General features: G+C 61.2%; 6 protein-coding genes across 6 annotated transcripts; 2 read left to right on the forward strand and 4 right to left on the reverse strand.

Annotated features, from left to right (window-relative positions):
• Positions 1–267: 267 nt before the first annotated feature.
• BXZ73DRAFT_92953 (uncharacterized protein) lies at positions 268–3,410 on the reverse strand (the record flags this gene model as incomplete). Its single annotated transcript, XM_048026538.1, has 16 exons — positions 268–804; positions 826–880; positions 905–933; positions 961–1,081; positions 1,121–1,175; positions 1,218–1,254; positions 1,291–1,337; positions 1,368–1,700; positions 1,728–1,788; positions 1,825–2,004; positions 2,082–2,302; positions 2,366–2,516; positions 2,668–2,826; positions 2,878–3,030; positions 3,080–3,172; positions 3,222–3,410. 16 exons carry the CDS (start codon positions 3,408–3,410, stop codon positions 268–270), a joined length of 2,421 nt encoding a protein of 806 aa, XP_047872211.1.
• A 410-nt stretch (positions 3,411–3,820) lies between these two features.
• BXZ73DRAFT_55510 (amidohydrolase family-domain-containing protein) lies at positions 3,821–6,663 on the forward strand (the record flags this gene model as incomplete). The annotated part of the gene is made up of 16 exons (XM_048021356.1): positions 3,821–4,145; positions 4,199–4,291; positions 4,354–4,425; positions 4,485–4,609; positions 4,666–4,831; positions 4,889–5,051; positions 5,103–5,127; positions 5,178–5,295; positions 5,363–5,388; positions 5,468–5,575; positions 5,646–5,799; positions 5,869–5,896; positions 5,964–5,997; positions 6,062–6,234; positions 6,332–6,372; positions 6,479–6,663. 16 exons carry the CDS (start codon positions 3,821–3,823, stop codon positions 6,661–6,663), a joined length of 1,836 nt encoding a protein of 611 aa, XP_047872212.1.
• A 1,076-nt stretch (positions 6,664–7,739) lies between these two features.
• BXZ73DRAFT_81921 (uncharacterized protein) lies at positions 7,740–11,001 on the reverse strand (the record flags this gene model as incomplete). The annotated part of the gene is made up of 11 exons (XM_048023605.1): positions 7,740–8,008; positions 8,044–8,235; positions 8,294–8,534; positions 8,614–9,321; positions 9,473–9,857; positions 9,935–10,110; positions 10,154–10,331; positions 10,383–10,498; positions 10,550–10,694; positions 10,724–10,926; positions 10,978–11,001. 11 exons carry the CDS (start codon positions 10,999–11,001, stop codon positions 7,740–7,742), a joined length of 2,637 nt encoding a protein of 878 aa, XP_047872213.1.
• A 1,156-nt stretch (positions 11,002–12,157) lies between these two features.
• BXZ73DRAFT_106934 (uncharacterized protein) lies at positions 12,158–13,979 on the forward strand (the record flags this gene model as incomplete). Its single annotated transcript, XM_048016775.1, has 6 exons — positions 12,158–12,265; positions 12,307–12,578; positions 12,760–12,863; positions 12,913–13,150; positions 13,204–13,840; positions 13,902–13,979. 6 exons carry the CDS (start codon positions 12,158–12,160, stop codon positions 13,977–13,979), a joined length of 1,437 nt encoding a protein of 478 aa, XP_047872214.1.
• Positions 13,980–14,583: 604 nt separating this feature from the next.
• On the reverse strand, positions 14,584–17,117 carry BXZ73DRAFT_106935 (FAD/NAD(P)-binding domain-containing protein; the record flags this gene model as incomplete). The annotated part of the gene is made up of 11 exons (XM_048016776.1): positions 14,584–14,690; positions 15,074–15,515; positions 15,626–15,813; positions 15,867–15,879; positions 15,939–15,992; positions 16,050–16,119; positions 16,180–16,433; positions 16,501–16,583; positions 16,640–16,760; positions 16,821–16,955; positions 17,004–17,117. 11 exons carry the CDS (start codon positions 17,115–17,117, stop codon positions 14,584–14,586), a joined length of 1,581 nt encoding a protein of 526 aa, XP_047872215.1.
• A 3,030-nt stretch (positions 17,118–20,147) lies between these two features.
• Positions 20,148–21,890, reverse strand: BXZ73DRAFT_55511 (uncharacterized protein; the record flags this gene model as incomplete). Its single annotated transcript, XM_048021357.1, has 5 exons — positions 20,148–20,225; positions 20,292–20,928; positions 20,977–21,214; positions 21,273–21,376; positions 21,484–21,890. 5 exons carry the CDS (start codon positions 21,888–21,890, stop codon positions 20,148–20,150), a joined length of 1,464 nt encoding a protein of 487 aa, XP_047872216.1.
• Positions 21,891–22,131: the final 241 nt, after the last annotated feature.

Genomic DNA, 22,131 nt, shown 5'->3' on the forward strand with positions numbered 1-22,131 from the left:
AGTCCTCGCAAAACGAGACGCACCGCGCCAGAGCTGTAGCGGTGGCACGAGCGGGGTTGTTTTTCGCCACGCGATTCAAGATCATCGAGGAGCGCCTTCAAGCACACACCTGGACTACAACGGTCGCCCACGATGCGCCTGGGCGCTCGCCACACATCTCGTGAGACGTCGTACGCAGCCACACGAGGTGGACGTAGAATACAATGTACTTGCGACTCGAGAGCAAATGTAACAGATCGACAAGGCTTTGACCAACACGCATCACGTCTAGCTCGACTCCGCCGCCTCGACGAGCTCCGCGTCCGACGAACCCGAGGAGGACCACTCGTCCCTCGCGCTCACGTTCGGACCTGCATCCTCTCCCTCTCCCTCCCTCTGCAACTCCCTCTCCTTCTCCTTTTCCTTAGCCTTCTCTCCAGACTCTGAAGACGACTCCGCGGCCGCCACCGCGCTCGAAGACGCCGCTGGGGCCGTGGTCACAGCCGCCGTGCCCTGCGTGGCCGGGAGCACGCTCCGGACCCTTGTCAGCTCCTCCACGCAGCGGTACACCGCGCCAGACACGCCCTCGAGTACGCGCAGCCGCTCGTCGATCGCCTCGCGCGTAAGCGCGTCGAGCCGCGCGAGCTGGGCGTCCGTCAGTGCTGCGGGGAGCTCTGCAAGCGGGCGGCGGCGACTTGCGTCCGCCGCGCGCTGAGTGTACGGGTACGGGGGCGCGGGCCGCGGTGGGAGGACGAGGCTTGGGTCGTACAGGGGGATGAGCGCCGGGAGGGGTGGATGGCCTTGGGCGTGCGGCTCGGGCAACGTCTGGTTCGACGACGATCCTACGAGTTGGGGGCGCGAGGGGGCAGGAGGAGATGTGGGGCTCGCGGGAGAAGCGGCGCTGCGCGAGGACGAAGACGAGGACGCGCCCGCGGTCATCGGAGGGCGCTCGCTCTGTCCCGCGCTTACGCTTGCGACGACGGAACTTCGCCGCTTCGGCACGAATACGATGTTGCTCTCGCGCTCGGCCGTTGCGTTCGGGCTGGCGGAAGCCCCTAGCTGGCGTCTCCGAAGCGCAGCGAGCGTTGCCGCGGCGCGCGGGCTATTCGGTTCTGGTTCTGTCTCAGGTTCAGCCAGAGACGGCGCGGTTGCCTCGTCTGCAGCAGCGGTTGTAGGTGTTGGGCGTGGCGGCCCGCCTTCATGTCCGAGGCCACCAGACCCAGATGCGATCGGCTGACGCTCATCGACCGCTGTAGGGGTGTGCGTAGGGTGCCTCTCCACCGCGGGTTGTGTTCCGGCAGGTGCAGGTACAGGGGCGTGCTGAGCTGCTTGAGCGGCCTGAGCGTACCATGCGGGGTCTCCCCACGCCTGCCACGCCTGGCCGGGACCATAGAACCCACGGAATGGGGGTGGTGCGTGCGGGGGTGGTGGGGGATGTTGCCAACCCTGCCCATAAAACGGCGGCGGCGGCGGAGGGGGGATTTGCCCGGCGAGATGGGGTGGTAGCGGGGCGCCCCACCCGAGCGGCTGCTGGTGATGCTGGTGCTGTTGCTGGTGTTGCTGGTGTTGGAACGGTTGCGGATGGGGAAGCGCAGCGCCGGCTCCTGCGCCTGGCGCCGGGAAGGCGCCGGGTCCGAATTGCGGTGGAGGCGCGGGCGGCTGCACAACAGGCGGCAATCCGAGGAAGCGTCCAAGCCAGCCCATTGGTGGCCCAGCGGCCCCTGCGCCCATTTGACCGTTAGGTGCACCAGGTGCAGCACCGGGACGAGGGCGCGCCACGCGGGCTTGATCTTGACCCAGCGCCTGGTCCTGTGTGGGCTCGAGAACCGTTCGGCGACTGGCGACATAAATCATGAGCAAAGAGAAAGGCGGAGATTGAGGCACTAACCATGTAGGGCAACTCTGCTGGCGTTCAAGCCATGAGCGAAGGCATTGGAAGTGGAAAATGTGTCCGCAGGGCAGTTTTTTGGGCGTCATGTTGGGCCCATCTGCGGGCGGTGCCGCTTGTGCTTGCTGATGTTCTGGCTGGGCGTTCGCAGCGCCGTCGGCAACTGGCGGGGTGTCAACGGGAGGCGCGCGCGAAACCATCCCTCGCGGCAGACGACGCAGGTGCGATCTGACATGACGGCTAGCTCTGCTTCGGTCGCGTCGGGATAGCGCCGATCCATGTCTCGGGTAGCGTTGTGGTAGCGGATGAGCGCGCGGAGACGGGTGATGAACGAGCGTGCGGTGATGAACACGTCACGGATGATGTTGAGCGGGAGCCCGTAGAATGTGAGGATGATCATGAAGAACGTCAGGTAAGTTGCCAGTTTGAGGAAATCTGTTAGCGGGAGCGCGCCAGAATTAGCGAGTGAAGATAGAAGATGGTAAGACAGCAAAGCACCAGTGAGGAGTTCGATATAGAAGATGTACATGCTCTTGTTCTCCCACGGAGGGGCGCTTTCGCCTCCACGTGTGCGAGCGCGTCGCAAGTCGATGATGGACAGCGTGTAGCGCAGTATTGCATTGAGAGCGCTCGCGAGAAGGATCGCGTACTAAAACACCATCAGTACAATGCGGAGGAAGAGTGTACACAACGAGCGGGAAGAGGGTGATCGTGACATGGCATCGGAATCCGATGGGACGGCGTGGAAAGAGCATGACGTACTGTCCGTGCAAGGACAGAAGGCTGTGGGAGGGACTGACCTCGCTCGCGAAGAGGACCATGCCTCCGACTCCGTGGCTGAGCGTGCTCTCGACTGCAATGGCAAACATGGTGGCATCCACAGCCCAGAGAACGGCAAAGAGGGAGTTGATGCGGATGTGGAAGAGGGTGGGTGGACCAGGATAATTAGTTTGATCCATCTAAGCGAGGGGATTAGTCGAGAAGAGGGATGGAAGAGGCTTGGTACTCACAGATTCGACGCGGTCTGCCACAAGCCAGTGGAAGCACTTGACAAACAGGAGGAAGCCGAACATGAGAAGGAAGGGGATGTCGAACTCGTCGCGGAAGATGGTGAAGGCAAGGAGGGACTCGGTGACAAACATCCATGTCTGGTCGTAGAGACGCTGGGAGGAGGTGGGTATATGCACCAAGAAGGAGAGAAACGGGACGCACCTCGACCTCACGGGGCTGTAGGGTGCCAAAGAAGAGCTTCTGGAGAATGCGACCAAAGAGGATGGAGCATATGAAGCCGAAGTTGGCAAGGATCTGGCAGGAGATGAGTAAGGAGAGAGGGAGATGGCGAAAGGAGACCGACCAGGACACTGCGACTGCTGTTAGAGAGGAAAATGGAGACGGAATAGAAGTTGCTGTGTTCGCGACAGGCATTGGCGACGGTAGCAGCGACGGCGAAGGTGGAGAAGACGGAGTAGAGGAAGATGCGGTTGGAGGTAATGGCTGCCGTGAAGGGCTGAGCACGCTGCCGAAGGATGTCGTGCAGCGGCATCGTTGCGAGTCGCAGGGCCCAGCGTGCGCGCGGGAGGAGATGGCGAGCGGGAGGCGGGACGGGCACTGGCCCCACTGGGCAGTGACGCCACACCGACGTGGCTTGGGGTGTGCACGTGCTACGTGACTGCAGAGGCGTCACGCACGAGCGCTCCCTTCAGGCGCCCGCGCTCTTCTCCCGCGTCGTGGCTGGGCGCTCCTCGCGTGGGGGGGGCGCCCAGGGCGCTGAGTTCGAGCCGGCTCTGCACGTTGCACGCTCGTTCCATGCTCCTTTCGCGTCTTCGCCGAGCATCGCGTCCGTCCTGACCGCGTTTCGCCCCGGCCCCCTCTCACGACGCCCGGCCGTATCCCATATAAGCACCTCCCACAGCCCCTCCTTCCACAGCCGCCCACCCGGTCTCCTCCCCCGCCATGTCTCCCACAGACGACGGCCATCTCCGCAAGCGTCCCAACGCAGACAAGCACTCCACCTCCCCTTCACCTGCCGCCTGTCCCCCCGCCGCCGTTCCCCGTTCCACCTCTCGCTCCGTCTCGACCGCGCTCTTCGGCTTCATCTCCCTCGCCATCTCCACCTACCTCCTCTCCACCAAACTCTTCTTCTCTCACCAAGCACTCCACGCCTCATACGCCCTCTGCGCTCCCGATGGTGCACACATACACACCGTCGATCCTTCGAATCCTCGTGTCCAGTGCCTTGTCGTCCACGACTCCCACTTCATCTTCACCGGATCACTCGGTGCGCGTCTCCGCACCGGCGCCCTGCTTTCAACCGCTCACAGACTCTTCCAGATCACGTACGATCCCGCTGGGCTGCCTCCTTCCCCGGTCGCCTTCAAGTCCGCTTCATCAAGCCCGGCCAGATTGTGGTCCCCGGTCTGAGCGGTACTCCGTCCCGCCTCCTCCCCGCTCCTCCTTCTCACGCTCACACACACACACAATCTCAGACTCTCACGTGCATGTGCTTGAATACGGCGCGACGCAGGTCATGCCGTTAGAGGGGACGAGAGACATCCACGGTACCACCCCGCTATTTCCAATTTCCCTCCCTCCCACTGACCCCGCCATCTGACGCCAGAGACCGTTGAGCGCATTGAGGCCTACGTACTTGCAGATCCCGATATTCTCGCGGACACCTCCAAGCCCATCGAGGGATGGGGCTGGGACCACACAAAGTGGTCGCCCGAGCACTGGCCTACCTACGTCCGTCGGACAGCCGTCACCTCCGTTCCCGTCCCAGGCTGATCCACTTCTGACAGCACGCGTTCGAAGCTAGCGATGTTCTTTCTGGGCGCCCGATAATCTTGCAGAGCAAAGACGGTCACGCGCTCTGGGTCTCAAAGACAGTCATTGATTCTATGGGTGACATTCCGGAAGAGATCGAAGGCGGCATGATCATGCACGATGCCGATGGTCAACCCACAGGTCTGCCCGGCCACACTCTCATGAGACACTCGCCAATCCCTTCTCCATTCGGCACAGGTGTATTCTTGGACAAGGCGCAGGATCTCGTCCCTCGCGTAAAGCCGACATTTAAAGAGCTTCACAAGCGCTTCATTTCGACCGTCAAAGACGCCCACGCCGTCGGGCTCACCTCCGTTCATGATGCCGGTTTCGATCCCTTATCCCTGCAATTCTTCAAGCGGTAGGTCGCCCGCATGACATGTGTTTACTGCGCTCACTACGCTTCATTCAGGGAGGCCGAGGCTGGCCCTCTACCAGTACGTCGTACTAATTGACCACCCCGTGTTTTGCCTAACACCGGCAACAGATCCGCATATACGGCATGAAGCACTTCGACGAAACCTCCGACTATTGGGGCGACGCGTTTGAGAAGATCATTCTCCAGAATCGTCTGAGTGTCCGCAGCGTCAAGGTGTTCGCAGACGGTAAGATTTGCTCAATATCCAGCGCTCCATTCCTCTGACCAGCGCTCCCCGATCACTGCCGCCGCAGGCGCCCTCCGCTCAGGTGGAGCAGCGGTGCGTTTCGCCCACCCAGTCTGATTGTTACGGGCGCATCTGACGGCGACTACTGCCCCGTTGCCGCCCTCTCCCACAGCTCTACGAGCCGTACACCGACAATCCGGAAACGCGCGGGTCCATGCGCATCGCGCCCGAGACGCTTAACGACGTCGTTCCGCGGTTCATGAAGGACGGCTGGCAAGTGGTGGGTTGGGTCGCGTCTAGCGCACATTGATCTCGGGCCCCCTGTTAACCTCACGCCCTTGCGCCAACAGAACGTGCACGCGATCGGAGATCGGGCCAACGGCATCGTTCTCGACGCCTTCGAGGCTGCGCTTACAGGCGCGAACGTCTCCGCACTGCGCCCACGGCTCGAACACGCGCAGATCCTCGCCGAGAAGGACATGGCGCGCTTTGGCGACCTGGGAGGTGGGAACTTCTCCCGTTACCCCTGTTGATCGTTGCCCTCCGTCCGCTTTTTGACCCTCTATATTGCAGTCATCGCAAGCGTGCAACCTACCCATGCGTGAGTTCCTGCCATCCAACGCATGCACCAAAATACGACGCTGACGACGGAGCGACATGACCGACAGCATCAGTGACATGTGGTTCGGAGAAACGCGCCTAGTACGCCCGACCGTCCTCTAACCTCGTTTCGTTCCGATCGTGCCCGCTAACAGCCGCTCTTCAGGGCCCCGAGCGCGTCAAAGGACTCTACGCCTTCCGTAGCATCATCGACCACGGCGCCCGCATAACGCTCGGCTCCGACTTCCCCGTCGAGGACATGAACCCGCTCACCGGCTTCTACGCCGCCATTACCCGTGTCTCGTTCGAAGGCACCTCCCCGCACGGCCCTGGAGGATGGTACGTCTCTCTTCCCGCGCACAAACCCCCCAAACGCTGCACAGCGCTTGTGACACGCCCCTGGCCTCACACGACGCTGACCCTGACCACGCCCCAGGTTCCCGGAACAGCGAATGACGCGCGCCGAAGCGCTCAAAGGTGTGCCCTCTCTCCCTCCCTCGCACCCTTCCACGACGTTCCACACCTGCCCGCGCTGCGCCCTGACCATGCCGCACGCTGAACTGCCGACCTCCCGCCCACACAGGGATGACGCTCGACCCGGCGTACGCCTCCTTCACTGAGCACCTCCTCGGCTCGATTGCGCCCGGCAAGCTCGCCGACTTCGTCGTCTTCGACCGGGACGTCATGACCGTCCCGCCCCCGCAGATCCTCGACGCGCGCGCGGTCGCGACCGTCATCGACGGCCGGCCCGTATTTGGCGCGATCTGATTCTGAGCAGTGCTCCCAGCGGCCGCCCACTCGCGCTGCGAGCGGAAGAGGATGGGCGTGGTTATGAACGTACCGCCCAGGACAGTGGAGGGGAACGGGGACGATCTGCACCCGCTAGACACCGAGACGCCACGACGCATGTATCATACTACGCACTCTGCACGGCTCACGACGCTCCACGACTTCAACACGAGATACGCACGAACAGGATAGCGTAGCGCACATGGGTCTTTTCTGTATCTGTATTTATACTCCCCAGTTCGGCACGTATCTCAGCTGTGCTGTTTATTTCATGTACATCATCCCTCGCCTTGACCAACTCTCAGTGCGGTTTTTCCGACACCCCGCCAGCCTGGCGAAGGCGCCAACCCCGAGCGCACCAAATTAGCCCCATCGTGACCCCCTCGGCTGCCATGTAGCGGACGTTCTGCCGCGAACTCCAGCGCGCCTGCTCTGGGAACCCGGTGGACCTACGATACAGTCGTCGGGGAAAAGATCACACTCATGACGGCCGGGGGCGCGTCTTTCCCGGTGGGGTCCGCGAATCTGCCGCGTGACGGGGGGAGAAACGCGTTAACCATTCCCGAAGTCATGATTCCGAAGTGAACCGGGACCGCGTGCCGTGCTTAAGCGAGGCGGTGGTAATCGGGGGCGTATGGTACGTACGAGCACTAAGTAGGCGGGGATATACAAAGAATATATGCTATCGTAAACGAGACTATCGGAGACTAGACTATGGGGTATTTCACAACACCAGTACACCATCACCCATCGAGCGGTGTGTTCTACACGAAGCATCAATACAGGTCGGCGTACAGTTTTTATCCTCATCTCCCAGCAACATCCGTCCACCCGCCTGGCAGTGAACGGAACCACCACGGTACCGCCCGTCGCCCGCCCCACGCGGTCGGTCAAGTGAGATCTATCGTACCTGCAAAGAAGCTCTCCCCGCGCCTCTCCCCGGCGCCTCGCTGGGTCGCAGTGCGCATGGCCCGCCCTGGTCGCATGCCCCGTCCCTGCTCGGCGCTCGTTCAGCCTTCTTTCCCCCACCGAAGCGCGCACGGCGGACCTGTGACCTACGGCATGGGAGAGCCGTCACCGTTGAACTCCATGTCCATATCCATCGTGTCGTGGGCGGGGCCTAGCGTGCGGGCGCGCGTAGCCGGACGCTCGTTATCAGAGGCATCGCTGGAGAGGCTGATGACGTCGTCGTCCGGCACCGGTCGTTTCTGGGACGAGCGAGCGGGGACGACTGGGAAAGAGGTTGGGAGGACGACGGGGTTGTTGGCGGGCCGGACTGGGACGAGGCTGGGGGAGCGGAGCTTTGCGACGATGAAAGCCAATCCTTCGGCGGCCAGTGGAGAGAGGGAGAGGATGCACGGTCCTCTGCGTCCAGCTCTTCGAGATCCGGGAACCCTTGAGGGACCCTAGCTGGCGTCGCGGCAATGACCGAGCGTGCTTCTCGCCGCCGTGTCCCAGCAGTGCTCGCACTAGCACTGGCACTAGCACCGACATTGGCACCGACGCTGGCGCTGGCACGGGCACTGGACTGGAGTGGGACAGGAAACAGCGCTGCCAGCACCCGCACCCATTCCCCCCGTCCGCACGTCCGCACCCGCGCGCGACGCACTTCCCCGCGCTGCCTGCACCGGCCTCTCGGCCTCAGACTCCTCCGACGAAGTATCGCGCGGCAGCGCCCACTCCCTCGTGCCCGCCGCTCGTCTTCCGCTCGTCTTCCTCCGCTTCGCCGCGGGCTCACGGACCGTGCGTTGCACACCCCGAGACGCCGACGAAGCCTTCGCGCGACCACGGCGGGCAGGCCCGGCGCCCGCGGGCACCCCGAGGATGCGGTCGAACTCATCGATCGTCCCCTGCGAGAACCGCGAGTTGAAGCGGGCTCTTGCCACTGCTCGTCTTCATCGTCGTCCGGCACAGGCGGCGACTGGGCACGCCGGCGGGTGCTGCGGGTTCGCGGCGCAGCCCGTTGGTAAGCTGTGGACGCCGAGGCGGAGGGCTGGGGCTGGGGCTGAGTCTGCGGCCGCTGCGACGGCATATGCTCGACTGGGTACGGTCGGTACTCTGCCAGTCCGAAGACATCGATCTGAGTGTATGCGACGCGCGTCTGGAGGTCGTCTCGCGAGCCCGTATCGACCACGAGGCCGTCCGGGTCGTCCGGGTGGGCCACACGAACACGAATCCGCCGTCGAGCGCGAGCGGGAAGGTCGATGCTGCGAGCGGGTCGACGTTCTCCCGGGAAGGTGTGGCCGACGCCCGAGGGTTGCACGAACGCGCGTACTCGTCCAGAGCGTCCGCGGGAGGCGCGCGGGCTCTGCCTTTCCCTTTCCGCGCCGTTGCAGACGCGGACGGTTGGGAATTTGAAGGCCCAGCCTCGGCGTGCTGGGACTGGGTGGCCACGCGCCGCTTCGATGGGGACTTCTGCTTCACTTTGTCCTCATACGCCGCGACGATCTCGGGGTGCACCTGGCGCATGATGGACGCGGGGATCCAGAGGAGCGTGTTCGCCTTCGGGTCCTTGGACTTTGTCCCACCCCCGTCTTCCTCGTCCTCATCCTCGTCCGCGTCGCTGTCCCGTCCGGCGGCTATGCCGGTGGGGTCGGGGTGCTTGCCGCGGATGCCAGAATTGGCGATCTCCACAAACTGGCGCGGACAGATCTCGACCCGTACTCGAACAGCTCGTCCGTCGAGACGTGGTGCCGCATGCGCGTGATGCCGACGACGATGGGGTGCGGGTCTGCGATGACCTCGAGCGGCGGCTCCCTTCCTCCCGCTGCGGCGCGCCGCGGTTGACGAACGCAGACGCGATGCGCTCCATGGCGTCGTCCTGCGTCGTCCTTGTCGTCCGCGTCTGCCGCCGGAGGCATCGCCGCACGAGCGCCGCGGGTGTGCCCACGCCCTCCTCAGGCAGGGGCCCCAGTGGGGTGGTGAGCCGGATGGCTCCTGGGTGCGCGCCGAGCTCGAGGAATTGCTCCTCGTGACGCTTGTCCGCCTCGACCGCGGCGGCTTTGAGGACGGTCATGACGAGGCCGGGCGTCAAAACGTTCTTGAATCGCTTGAGGATTTGCGTGCGCGCGCCCCACTCGTCAAAGTGGTTCTCGCAGAACGCGGCGAGGCCCGCGAGGTCGATCGCCCGTTTGTCGCGCGGCGCGCCCCCGCCCGTGTGCCCGGTCGTCGCGCTGGTGATTGGGTCGATGTACATGGCGATGGCATCGAGAGCGGGCCACGCGACGGGAACTGGAACGTGTGGAAGCACCGCGAAAGGAAGCCGCGGGAGTTCGTGCGGAGCTCGGCGATGACGGTGGCGCGCCACTGCGCGGTGAACGTCGCCCAGTTGGGGTACGGGCGAGCGTGGTAGGCGTCGAGCAGCTGGTCGCCGAAGCCGGCGCGAGCGAGGGCGTGCGCGGTGACGGTGTTGACGCCTTTGAGGCCCTGTGAGAGAGTCAGCGGGAGAGGGAAAGAACGGGAGACGCACGTCGTCATAGTCGTTGCGTGACATGAGCGCAATGAGGAGAAGGCCGCCGCGCGTGAGTTGGACGTCCGGGTGGGTCTTGAGCTCGTTGGCGGTGAAGACGTGCGCGTGGTGCACGCTCGGCTTCCCTTTCTTGTCTTTCGCAGGATGAGACTTGTTCCCGGTTAGGTTGAGGCTTAGGCTGCGACACGAGCTCATTTAAAGACGGCGGAGCGAGAAACACGGTACTTACTTCTTGATAACGGTGCGCGCGCCGAAGACAAAGGTGTCGGCGTCGTCGGAGATGATGGCGTCAATAAACCCGCGCACATTGAGAAACGCAAGTTCTGCCTCCGCTTCTCCTCTCGCCTGTGGCCGGCATCCATTTCCGCAGGAATGGACAAGAAGTCGAGAACGTACCTCACGCCAATCCATCCCAAAAAGCTCAATCAACTCCTTCACGCCCCGCGCAAGGTGGTGCGCACCGCTCTTGCCCATCCTGCTCCCCCGCTTCGTCTTCGGTCTCTCCCTCCCGTCGAACATGAAGAGCAGCGATACTGGCAGCCTCACGAGCTTGCAAAGTCGAAAGAACACCATCCGCAGCTCCGCGTTGGCCCTCGGTCCGGCTTCTCGCCCGTGCGCTTGTCCTTGAAGCCGCCAGAAAAGGTGGCATGTTGCAGCCAGATGGACGCGTCGATGCCGAGGCGGAGGGTGCGCTTCCCCGAAGCGTTGCGGTCGAAGCCGTCTACGACAGCGAGATCCGCAATGGCGCGCGACTGGCCGGCCTTGTTTAAGATCTACGCGACCTGGTGTCAGCGTCTAACCATGTTGGCGTCGCGCGTACTCACATCCCAGAGGCCAGGGATGCCCATCGCAAGGGCGCGCAGAGGGTGGCGGAGATGGAGGAGGAGGAAGGAGTGAGAATCGAGTCGGCCGTCGTCGTCAAGTGGCTCTGCCCATCGCTGTGGCCGGCAGCGCTGACGCGACCCGTCACACGTGACGCGACGCGTTTCATCCAATTTCCCTGCCATAGTCCACACCACCAGTGAATTGGGCAACTTCTTGCGCAAAGTCTCCTCAGGGCATCTCATGGGTATTTCATGTCCGGCTTCCTGTTTGGCTACGTGGTAGTGACAGACTGATGAAGAACAGTCAAGGTGAGAACAGACTATTTCCGTCGGGCAATGTCCCAGGCAGACGCCGTCGAGCACGTCGAGCTGCAAGCCGCGGTACACCATGTCATTGAATGCGAACTCGCCCACCAGTACTGGCGCCAGTGCGGCGTGCGCGCCTTCTCGTCATATACTTACCTCGTTCTGCTCGCCGAGGACAGTCTTGGACGGGATCTCGAATCATTTCGACACCATTCGGGAACTGGCACTCGTCACCGAGCGGGCTCTCGGCCTGTCATTATTGGAGCTATTGGAGCCGTTCCTGGGACGAGAGTCGCTTCGACTGAAGTACTGAGAGAGAGAGAGAGAGAGAGTCGGACCAGCGCCGGTCCGCTCAAGCGTTTGTCCTAAGTACCTGCCCTAAACTAGCAGCCGCCGATCGCGGCTCAGTCCACAAGTAAGTAATGCCGGATACTTTCACCCGAGATCCAGGCTGTCATTCAAAACCTCAGACGATCCGGTCTGGTACTTTTGAAAGTTTGCAGGGTCGTCCTAGTTAATTTGTGGGACTCGCGCGGGATACTAAATGCGCACGCGTCGCCCGTGGCCCAGCGAGCCTCTGCGTGCTGTTTGTAAGTAGATCGATCATGCAGTGGCCGAACGTCGGGAGTCGGATGTTAATTGCAACTTCCTCTCACCTTCTGGACCGGACTCAGAACTGGCAGTCACTCTCTCCTCATGGAAACCGCACCCGCCCTCGTCCACCGAGTAGACTCGGAAGCTTCGGGCACAACTGATGTCCACATTGATGCGCGCCGCGCCAAGGCCCAATCGACACTGTCGTACCTAGACCATCCAACAGCACCGACGCCTAGCGTCCGTTCCGTCTCCGCCAGCGCTCCCGACCACAATACTCATGCTCCCCACCACCCGTCTCGGGGGCGGGTACTCCAACGGCCCCTCCGACCATGCCCTCCTCGGTTGCTTCACCCGCCGCCGAATCATCATCGCTCTCGCCTCCGTCGTCGCCCTCACCTTCGTCTCTCACACACTCTACCGACGCAGACCCAGTGCCACGCAAGTCATCACGTCCCCCGCGGTCACACCCCCGGAACCCCAGCGAAGACGGTCGCAGGGGAGAATGCTACTTTACCGCCGCTGTACACTGGATACCATCGCGACCTCATGCGCCTCCCACAGCACCACTGGGAACGCACAACGCCCGCTCCACACGAGAGGTTCTTCTTCGTCGCAGGTCATGCCGCCGGCACCGGCTGGGGCAACGGGATGGAGGAGTTCGTGATGAACGGGTATATGGCGTATAAGGCAGGACGATCGTGAGCATCCTATTTCTCTTGCTCCCGCTCGCCGTATCCCGTCGTCCATCCCTTCTGAAGCCTCTCTTTCGAGAGAACTTCTTATTGTTATCCCCCTTCGTGCGCAAGTTCACACTCGAGCGTGCCTCTTCGTCGACTACGCCGATCGTGACCCCAACGAGTGCTCATGTTCTATTCGCAGCTTCGTCTTCGGAAACTACACCTGGAACTCGGACGGTCCCCTGTACTCTGAGTACCACGGACACCTGATCCCCTCCTTGATTCCTTACAGCGCTATCACCAGAGGTCCGTCGGTGAACTCGTTGTGCGGCAACAAATGCTTACACAATCGCAGGATACCTCACTGGCGACCCTCTCCCCGCAGGCGACCACGCGCCGCTCGCCGTCAGCCGCCATTACTACGAGCAGCTCTGCCCAGATCCCGTCATCATCTCCCGCGAAGAGGTCCACGACCACCTCGTCCATCCACTCAACGCCAAGGAGGTCACCGACGCATGGGTCGCGAAACTGAACAGCGTCGATGACCCTTGCGTGCAGTCGGCCAAGAACTCCGGCCAGCTCTACGACTACATGTGAGCATCGTGCGCGACATGCGGGTTCGTGCGACAGACTGACGATGGCGCAGGGTCCTCGGCGACCCCGACGCGATGCACGACATCTGGCCCGAGTTCTCCACCTCCCCCATCATCACCCACTGGCGCTGGTCCCCGCTCATCGAGCTCGCCTACGACATGAACCGCGAACTTTTCCAGCCGAGCGACACCACCGTCGAGCCCTTCTACGCCGCCAACACCGCCCTCACCAACAAGGCCCGCTACCCGCAGATCCACGGCCTGCTCGCCCTCCACGTCCGCCGCGGCGACTTTGTCGAGCACTGCGACAACCTCCGGAACTGGGCGTCGACGTTCCTCGGCTTCAACTCGATGCACGACATGCTGGACCGTTTCGAGCCGCGGCCGCCGGGGGAGCCGGACCTGAACGCGGTGTATATGCCGCGGTGCTGGCCGACGGTGGAGCAGATCGTGAAGAAGGTACACCAGGTGCGGCAGACGCCTGCGGGGAAGGGCCTGAAGCGGGTGCACATTATGTCGAACGGGCGCCCGGAGTACCTGGCCGAGCTCAAGCAGGCGCTGTGGAAGGAGGGCGGATGGGAGGCGGTGGTGACGAGCCGGGAGATGCTGCTGAACTGGGAGCAGAAGCACGTGTCGATGGCGGTGGACATGCTGATCGGGCAGCGGGCGCAGGTGTTCATCGGAAATGGGGTGAGTGCTCGGCGGTCTGTGAAGTGTGCGCAGCGTTTGCTGACATCGGCTTTGTTTTCAGTTCTCGACGCTGACCTCCAACGTCGTCATGATGAGGAAGGCAAACGGGTTCTCGGCGGGGAGCTCACGACTCTGGTGATCCTCGAACGCACGCTTCGGCTTCTTGGCCTCTCTTGTGGAAGGGAAATACGGCCTTGGAAGTCGCGCGTACTTCGCCCCTTCACTGTTCTACACACCTTCGCCTCATTGTCGCGAACATTCCACAAACATGGTAACCGCATTATTGCGGTACCCGACGTTGCCGGATAGATCGGACATATACGTACGTCGTGTTCATAACGATCGAGGCGTCTCCCTGGCGGACGGACGCTAGTTCTCGAATAGGTCGTAGTACATGTGCACGGACTTTATATTACTTACCTAGGGTTTAATGGTTTCGTCGTGTATACAATTTCAGTGGATTATCGTCCCGGCAGTCTCAAGACAACGTGCCCGCTCGAATCCGCACCCCCCGCGCGGAACCGTCTTCCAGTAGGTGTATCCGCAGCGGTCGGCATCGATGATTGCGCAAAGGGATTGCTTTACAGCGATACGTCTCAGCCCCTTGGGTGTCCCCTGGTCATTTAGAACAGGGCAGTGTATGAATATTTCCAGTGACGGTGCTCGGCGTGAACGCAGGTGTATGTTCTCGTTATGTGTTTCCAACAGCGCTCTTTACGGCATTACAACGGATGACGACACTCTCACGACACCCCTATATTGACCAAACGCACATACATGTACATGTACTCGAACGATGGCTCGTTTTCGTACGCCATGTACGCGAGCTGCGCCGCGAGTGACTTTTTGCCTTACGCTGGCCACTCCGGGAGCGCCGGTGAATACTTGAGGCACGGGAGTTGAGCTTCGACTCTCAGAGAAAGTCACTGCAAGAAGCTGAGATGCAACGAGTCAAGCAAAGCGATTGCGCGCTCTCGTTCCAGGCGAGGGATGCAGCTATATATTGCCACGTTGTCCGATCGTTGTATTACAACACTAATTATACATACAGCTGGAGCACTAGACGGATGCATCGGACAGACAGCATCGCCGGGGGACCGTGGTATCCAACGCACCGCAAGCAAAGTCCACCGCCCACGCCTCCAAGAGCACCATCCACCGCGTAATCGTGTGCGCCCCGCGCAAGCACCGTCATTGTATTGCCCCCTCCTCGAGCTCGTCCCTACTACGTACCACTCCCTTCGCCCCGCTCGAAAATGACAGGCAGCCCGCGCTTCTCGGAAAGCTCCCGTCGCATCGCGCGCTCCTGCATGAGCCCCCAGTTGACCCACCAGTTGTCCGCCTCGTCCTCGGCGTCGTACCCAAACAGCTGCTCGACCACCTCGATCATCTCCGGGCTCGGCGCCAGGCTGTCGACCCCGCCGCCGAGGCTCGCGAGCCCGCGCTCCGCCCGCGCCCGCTCGTCGTCGTCCCGCTCGACGATTCCGGGCGGGAGCGAGGTCGCGAAGATGTTGCCCGACGCGGCCTTGAAGACGGACGCGACGGGCCCCTCGCGGATCTCCTGCACCGCGTACAGCAGGGTGTCGATCTGGTCGTGCCGGGTGAGGTGCGAGAAGAGCCGGCCGAGGCACGCCGCGTCGCACGTGCACATCGCGGCCGAGAACAGCGAGCCGACCTGCGAACGAATGACGTGGAGCCGCGCGCGCCGGGAGTGATCCAGAGTGCAGGCGAGAAACGGGCGCGTTAGTGGACGATCGACAGAAAAAGCGATAGGGGAGGACGGACAGGGGTGGGGTGCGCGCCTTCGCCGATGCACAGGAGACGGCCGCCGGGATAGGCCCACTCATCGAGGCTGGAGTGGTTGGCCATGGGCACGACGGTGATGCGTGCCGACTGCTGCGCAATCTCTTGGAGTTGCGGGTTCGAGTCCTTCAACGAGGCGAGGAGCTCGTCGACCCGCAGCAGTACGGCCACTCGAGCAGTTCAGCGCGCGGTGCGAACGCGTAAAGGGTGAACGCGTCTTCACCAGTCATGGATTTCTGCGCCCCACAGGCAAGTAAGCACGGTGTGGCGGCGTCAAAGGACAGAATCTGCGAACCATGGGGAAACCCAGTGCTCCACACCCTGACCCATACCACGTGAAGACTTTGCCCTGTTCAGAGACCATTTCAGCGTCCACGCCCACACGACGTTCCAGCATTAGACGCACCCCTTGTTGCAACTGCGCGAGCATGTCCTTGTCTTCCAGCCGGGCAAGATTGGCTCCGGGTATATCACAGCTGCGCACGTGTTTCAGGCGAGGGTGCCAGTAGACGAAACAAAGGAAGGGCAGAGCACACCTGAAGAGATGCATGCCCATCCAAGTGCTCTTGTGGTCCTGCCCGAGCGCGTCCAGGAGGGCCGTGCGACACACGTTTCCTTCGAAGACGTACCCGTCGGCACCGAGCACGACGTCGCCGGTGAGGACGTCGCCGGACTCCAGCGTCAGTGACGGCTTCACAGGGTCAGGGTGCACGGACGAGATGTTTTCGATTATGATATTCACGCCCATCTCCGTGGCGTACTCCGCGAGCACCTTGCGAAGTGGGGTGTACTACGCCCGGGGAGGCGGGGGAGCTTCATGGAGTCGCAGTGAGAGAGAACAGTCGCTGACGACGTACGTGCATGCACAGCGTGTCGCCCCCGAGCTCCTCCAGGATGCTGTCTGCCCATGAATGTTTCCCGGCAATCGCGCCTGAGTAGACTGGGCGTACGTCAGAGGGTGTCGCTCGCCAGTCTAGACTTGACGGAAGGACTCACAAGAAGCAAACAAGGTACCCTGAGACTTGACGGACACGGCGTGGAGACGCTCCTTCAGCCCCCATCGGTAGTAGTGCTTGGTTGAGTTGGGTGGCAAGCGGATGCCCGAGTCGAATTTAGTCTGTGGCGAACGCGGCCATTGCGTGAGGGCTAAAACCAAATAAACCTGATGCAGATGTACCGGCTCGTATGGAGATGAACGATCGACGACGATCACATTGTGTCCGACACGCCTGAGGGCAATCGCTGCCGACAGACCGCATAACGAGCCCCCAGCAATCACGAAGTCGATGGAGAGTACACCAGACTCGTCGCCCTGTTTTCATTCCTCAACAACGCATAGCATGGTTGCCAAATCACGCACCATGAAGTTTGTTGGGTATGCAAGGGGCGGGGTGTTATCGCTGTTGTCGTCAGCAGAAGCGGGCTCAAGCTCAGGGCACACGTGGGGGCTACTGAGGTCGAGGTCGCAGAGCATAGTACTGTCGCGCAAGTGAGGGGGCGAGACGGCGGCACACGGGGCGAGGGGAAGCCATCGTGGCGGATATATGGGCCGGTATTAGGGTCCGTTACTCCCCGCGCGCGAACAGGGGCCTGTCCAAAGTCGAGCCCAGTAGGCGCTCGCAGTACCCCTACGGTGGAGGCGGACCCCCTGGGCGGAGAATCAGGGATGAGAAAAAACGAGTCAACCGTGCTACTCGAGGAAAGAGAGATATTGACAACTCGCGCCAATCCATGACTTGAAGATCTTTCACAGAGCGGGGGTACTGCACTAGGGGGTGCGATGGAGAACTCGGTGGGCAAATACGATCCCAGATAGGTAGCAGAGTGACTGTGGGCACCGATACGGGGTAGAGCAAGAATGCGAGTCAGCTCATGGAGGCGGAGGTCGATGTCAAGCCAGAAAAGACGAGGCGGAACGAGGAGGAGCTGTGTGTGGCGTCTCTGCTGGTCAACGCTCACTTGCCACGATTGCAATGAGGAACTTGGGAGAGGAGCACAATATGACAGGGAGCGCGTAAAGGGCGACTCAGTCACGGCAGAGCCGTGCCGTGACCGGTGCAGCGACACAGTCATGCTCGGTCCGCTACCCCCGGCCCCGACCACGAAAGCGGCCGAGAGATGCGCGCATCTGCGCCTGCTGCTGCGTGCACGCACGAGCGAGCGGATTTGCACTGGGCGCAATCCCCGTGGTGTTTTCCTGCTCCCGCTGCCCCCAGCTCGCCCTCCGAACAGTACTTGGATGGGAAGTCGACTATCCTAGGGGAAAACGCGGCCGTATATAGTCCCGCGCGGACGCCGCGCGGGGCACTTGGAGCTCTTACTTATCAGCTCACAGTATCACTGCGCGGCCGCGGCGGGAGATGCCCAGCTCATCGACGACGGGGGTGATGGGGGAGGCGCGCGGCGACAGCGACAGCTCGCGTTCTCGCGCTGCGAACTATTCGTCCATGAGCGCGACGCGCATGACGGCGTTCGGGACGCGCAAAGCTCGCGCGATCTGGTGGTCCACCGTGGCGACAACACGAGCGCGGCAGAACCGCGGCGCGGCGGACCTCGAAGGGTGAAACTGCAAGGGGAGGAGGAAATGCAGGCCTTTCGGATAGCGCTGTGTTAGATTGTCATATAGGTTTGTCATGTTATTTTCGAAGGAGGGGCCCCGATGTCATGTAACAACCAAGTGTTATTAACATGTATATAACATATGTCACATGACGTGCTATAAACATGTTATCAATGCAAAAGAGCGTGTTAGGAAGGTGCGGGTGTGTTATCTGTGCAACTAGAGGTCGTCAACACCACAAGGTTTGTCCTCAACGTCCGACATGTTATCCAGCAGTGGTCCGCAGAACCCAAAGATGACTTACCTATCTATGGGGAGCTTGGAAAGGGTAGTGCTGTCGAGCTTGACATAGTCGACGACGGCCCAACAGATTGAAGTGCGGGTGGCGAACGGGACCTCAGTGCTACGGATCGTTCGCAATGGTCGTGTCAACCTGGGACGTCCCGTCGAAATTGTACAGGTCTGGGTTGCTGTATCGACTCACAACGCAGCTTTGGGGGATGATATCGAGGGAGATGGGGGTTGCAGATGAAGAGAGGGCAGTTTTGCGCAGCTATACCCCCTCCGACAGCACGCACACGGTGGGAACGGCACGAGAACTGGCATGAGGCTCAGCCTACCTGAATCCTGATACCAGCGGCCATAGCATCATTTACTTTGACCTACACGGTGCAGATCATGGGTGTCTATGTGTACCCAATTACATCTTCTACACGCCTATGAAGTTTCTGGAGCTTAGGAACTAAGCCTACGATCTCTAAGTGCCAATCAAGAGCGAAGAGGACTCGGCGCCTCTGATAAGCGCGTGTCCCTAGGTGCGCGGACCTGCGGACTGCGTTATCCCAGTTTCGTTGCCTTTCTGACTGGGGAAACACGCCAAGGAGCATAAGCCATACAAAGGGACATGAATGAAGGTATTTTCCCGAAAATAACACTATCTGACATGGGGTCCTGGACCCTCTCATGTTATGTTAGTTACTTACAGTCATATAACGTGTTATATAGAGGATGTATGTAACACTTCTGTATGTGACACAGCACTACTTTCGGAGGCTGTCGTGAGCAAGTGATGACACGACGGTGTCCACCGGGGCAGCTGAAGCAGTTCTGCCTACAGTAAGTAGTGATTAATTGTGCGATAGCTTATCAACAGGTGCAGATGCGCCTGTTGTCCCCGCCGGCCATTGGCACGCGCGTGACGCTGCCCTGAACGCCGGCGTCTCACGGCCCTACCACCCGAGCTCGCCGTCTCCGAGCTCGTCATCCCCTGACTTCTGGACGCCTCCTTCATTATTTCCCACTCCAATTTTTTGTATTTACTTGCATAATGAATGCACAAAGCAAGTGCGGGCCGCGGTCGCCCACGGACCTGCGGGCGTCCTTGTCAGTGCACTCTCATCGCAAAAAAGCGCGGCCAATTCAATCATCTTTCTAGCCTCGGCAGCCGTCGAGGCGTCCCTGGTCTGTTCCCACGCGGCGGGCGCGCCCTCGAGTGCTTGGCATCATACGCAACCCACTAAGAGGGACGGCAGGAACTACCGACGGGCCGCAACACAGCCGAAGAACAGACCTAAAGGAATCCTATAATGTCCGTGTACATACTTCAGTCCCAGGAGAACTACGATACTTCTATCGGTATTATGCGTCCCAATAGACCTGCTCGACGCCTACGTGATTACAAAACGATTATTATATATACAGAGCATATACTGAGTGTGGACGATCAAGGGTAAGAAACGATCACCCGGGACCCGGCTAGTTCGGAGAAACGATGGGGGTATGAGACATTGAGGCGGCATCGACGCGTAACCAGGAGTGCAGTGAGACATGGACGGCGTGTTCTCTGCGAAGCGCGGCTCAGCGACGGGCGCAGTCCTGCGTAGACTCGCGAGGTCGGCGATGCGGACCAGTTTTGAGAACCCGAAGGCGCAACGCGCGTCGGGATCACCAGAGCCGTGAGCTGCCCGCCGAGAACCCGTTTGCCTTCCGCATCATGACGACGTTAGAAGTCAACGTCGAGAACTGCAAACAAAGCCGACGTCAGCAAAGCTCCCAGCAGACGCGGCGCGCCATCCACCGAGCACGCACCCCATTCCCGATGAACACCTGCGCCCGCTGCCCGATCAGCATGTCCACCGCCATCGACACATGCTTCTGCTCCCAGTTCAGCAGCATCTCCCGGCTCGTCACCACCGCCTCCCATCCGCCCTCCTTCCACAGCGCCTGCTTGAGCTCGGCCAGGTACTCCGGGCGCCCGTTCGACATAATGTGCACCCGCTTCAGGCCCTTCCCCGCAGGCGTCTGCCGCACCTGGTGCACCTTCTTCACGATCTGCTCAACCGTAGGCCAGCACCGCGGCATATACACCGCGTTCAGGTCCGGGTCCCCCGGCGGCCGCGGTTCGAACCGGTCCAGCATGTCGTGCATCGAGTTGAAGCCGAGGAACGTCGACGCCCAGTTCCGGAGGTTGTCGCAGTGCTCGACAAAGTCGCCGCGGCGGACGTGGAGGGCGAGTAGGCCGTGGATCTGCGGGTAGCGGGCCTTGTTGGTGAGGGCGGTGTTGGCGGCGTAGAAGGGCTCGACGGTGGTGTCGCTCGGCTGGAAGAGCTCGCGGTTCATGTCGTAGGCGAGCTCGATGAGCGGTGACCAGCGCCAGTGGGTGATGATGGGGGAGCTAGAGAAATCGTCCCAGACGTCGTGCATCGAATCCGGATCGCCGAGAACCCTGCTCTGACGTTAGCGTGTACAACGAAAGATAGCGTAGGACGCTCACATGTAGTCGTAGAGCTGGCCGGAGCGTTTCGCCGACTGCAGGCAGGGGCTGCTGATGCTCCTGAGCTTTTTGACCCATGCCTCAGTGACTTCCTTAGCGTTGAGCGGGTGAACGAGATGGTCATGAACCTCTTCTCGGAGGACGATCTCGGGATCCGGACAGAGTTGTTCGAAGTAGTGGCGGCTGACGACGAGTGGTCCGTTGTCACCTTCCGGGAGCGGATCGCCAGTGAGGTACCCTATCGAGGGGCGTGAGCATCGGAAGCACTACTGCGAGTGGGGTGGGCGTAGACGAACCTCTCGTGATGACATTGTACGGGATCATCGAGGGGATCAGATGCCCCTTATACTCAGAGTACGGACTGCCGTCCGAGTTCCATGTGTAGTTCCCGATGACGAGCCTGTTCAGGGAATGTGAGTACTCTGTGACACATGTCGAGACAACGTTGACACCGCTACGCGCCGTTGCGGCCAGTGGTCGCACAACGGCTAGGAGAGAGACACTCACGATCGTCCAGCCTTCCAGGCCATGTACCCGTTCATCACGAGTTCCTCCATCCCGTTTCCCCAGCCGGTATTCTCGGCGTGACCGGCAACGAAGAAGAATTTCTCGTACGGTGCGGGCATGGTACGTTCCCATCGATGTTGAGGGAGGCGCAAGATGTCACGGTGGTACCCAGAGTATAGTGGGGGCAGGATCGCATGGTTGTCTCCGAGGGGCTTCGTTTGTGGTCTTGAGGTGGCAGGAGTGTGTGCTGGCCTACAGCAGAGAGCCCGGAAGACGAGGACGAGGACGGTGATGGTGGCGACGACGGCGACGACGCGGCGGGCGAGGAAGCGGAAGAGGGCGTGTTTGGCGGTGCCTTTGGAATAGCGAAGGCGGGAGGTGGGGAGGAGGGAATACTTGCTGTTCATGTTGCAGACGGGGACGTCGTGGTCAGAGAGAGATTTTGGGAATCGGGCAACATATCCACGTTCTGCCCAATTTCCTAATCTGATGGCTGGGTTCCATGTGCTCGGGGCGATGCGACCGCGGAGAGATAAGGCGAACAATCCGGCTTCGTCGTGAAGACGGCTGGTAGAGACCGTCAGCGTTTATGGTTTGCACGCGGCATCAATTCAATGGCAGACTAATATTTGTCCTGGATGTGGTTGT

Source organism: Epithele typhae (assembly GCF_022376455.1).
Source record: "Epithele typhae strain CBS 203.58 chromosome Unknown BXZ73scaffold_95, whole genome shotgun sequence".
In the NCBI taxonomy this organism is placed as follows: Eukaryota; Fungi; Basidiomycota; class Agaricomycetes; order Polyporales; family Epitheliaceae; genus Epithele; species Epithele typhae.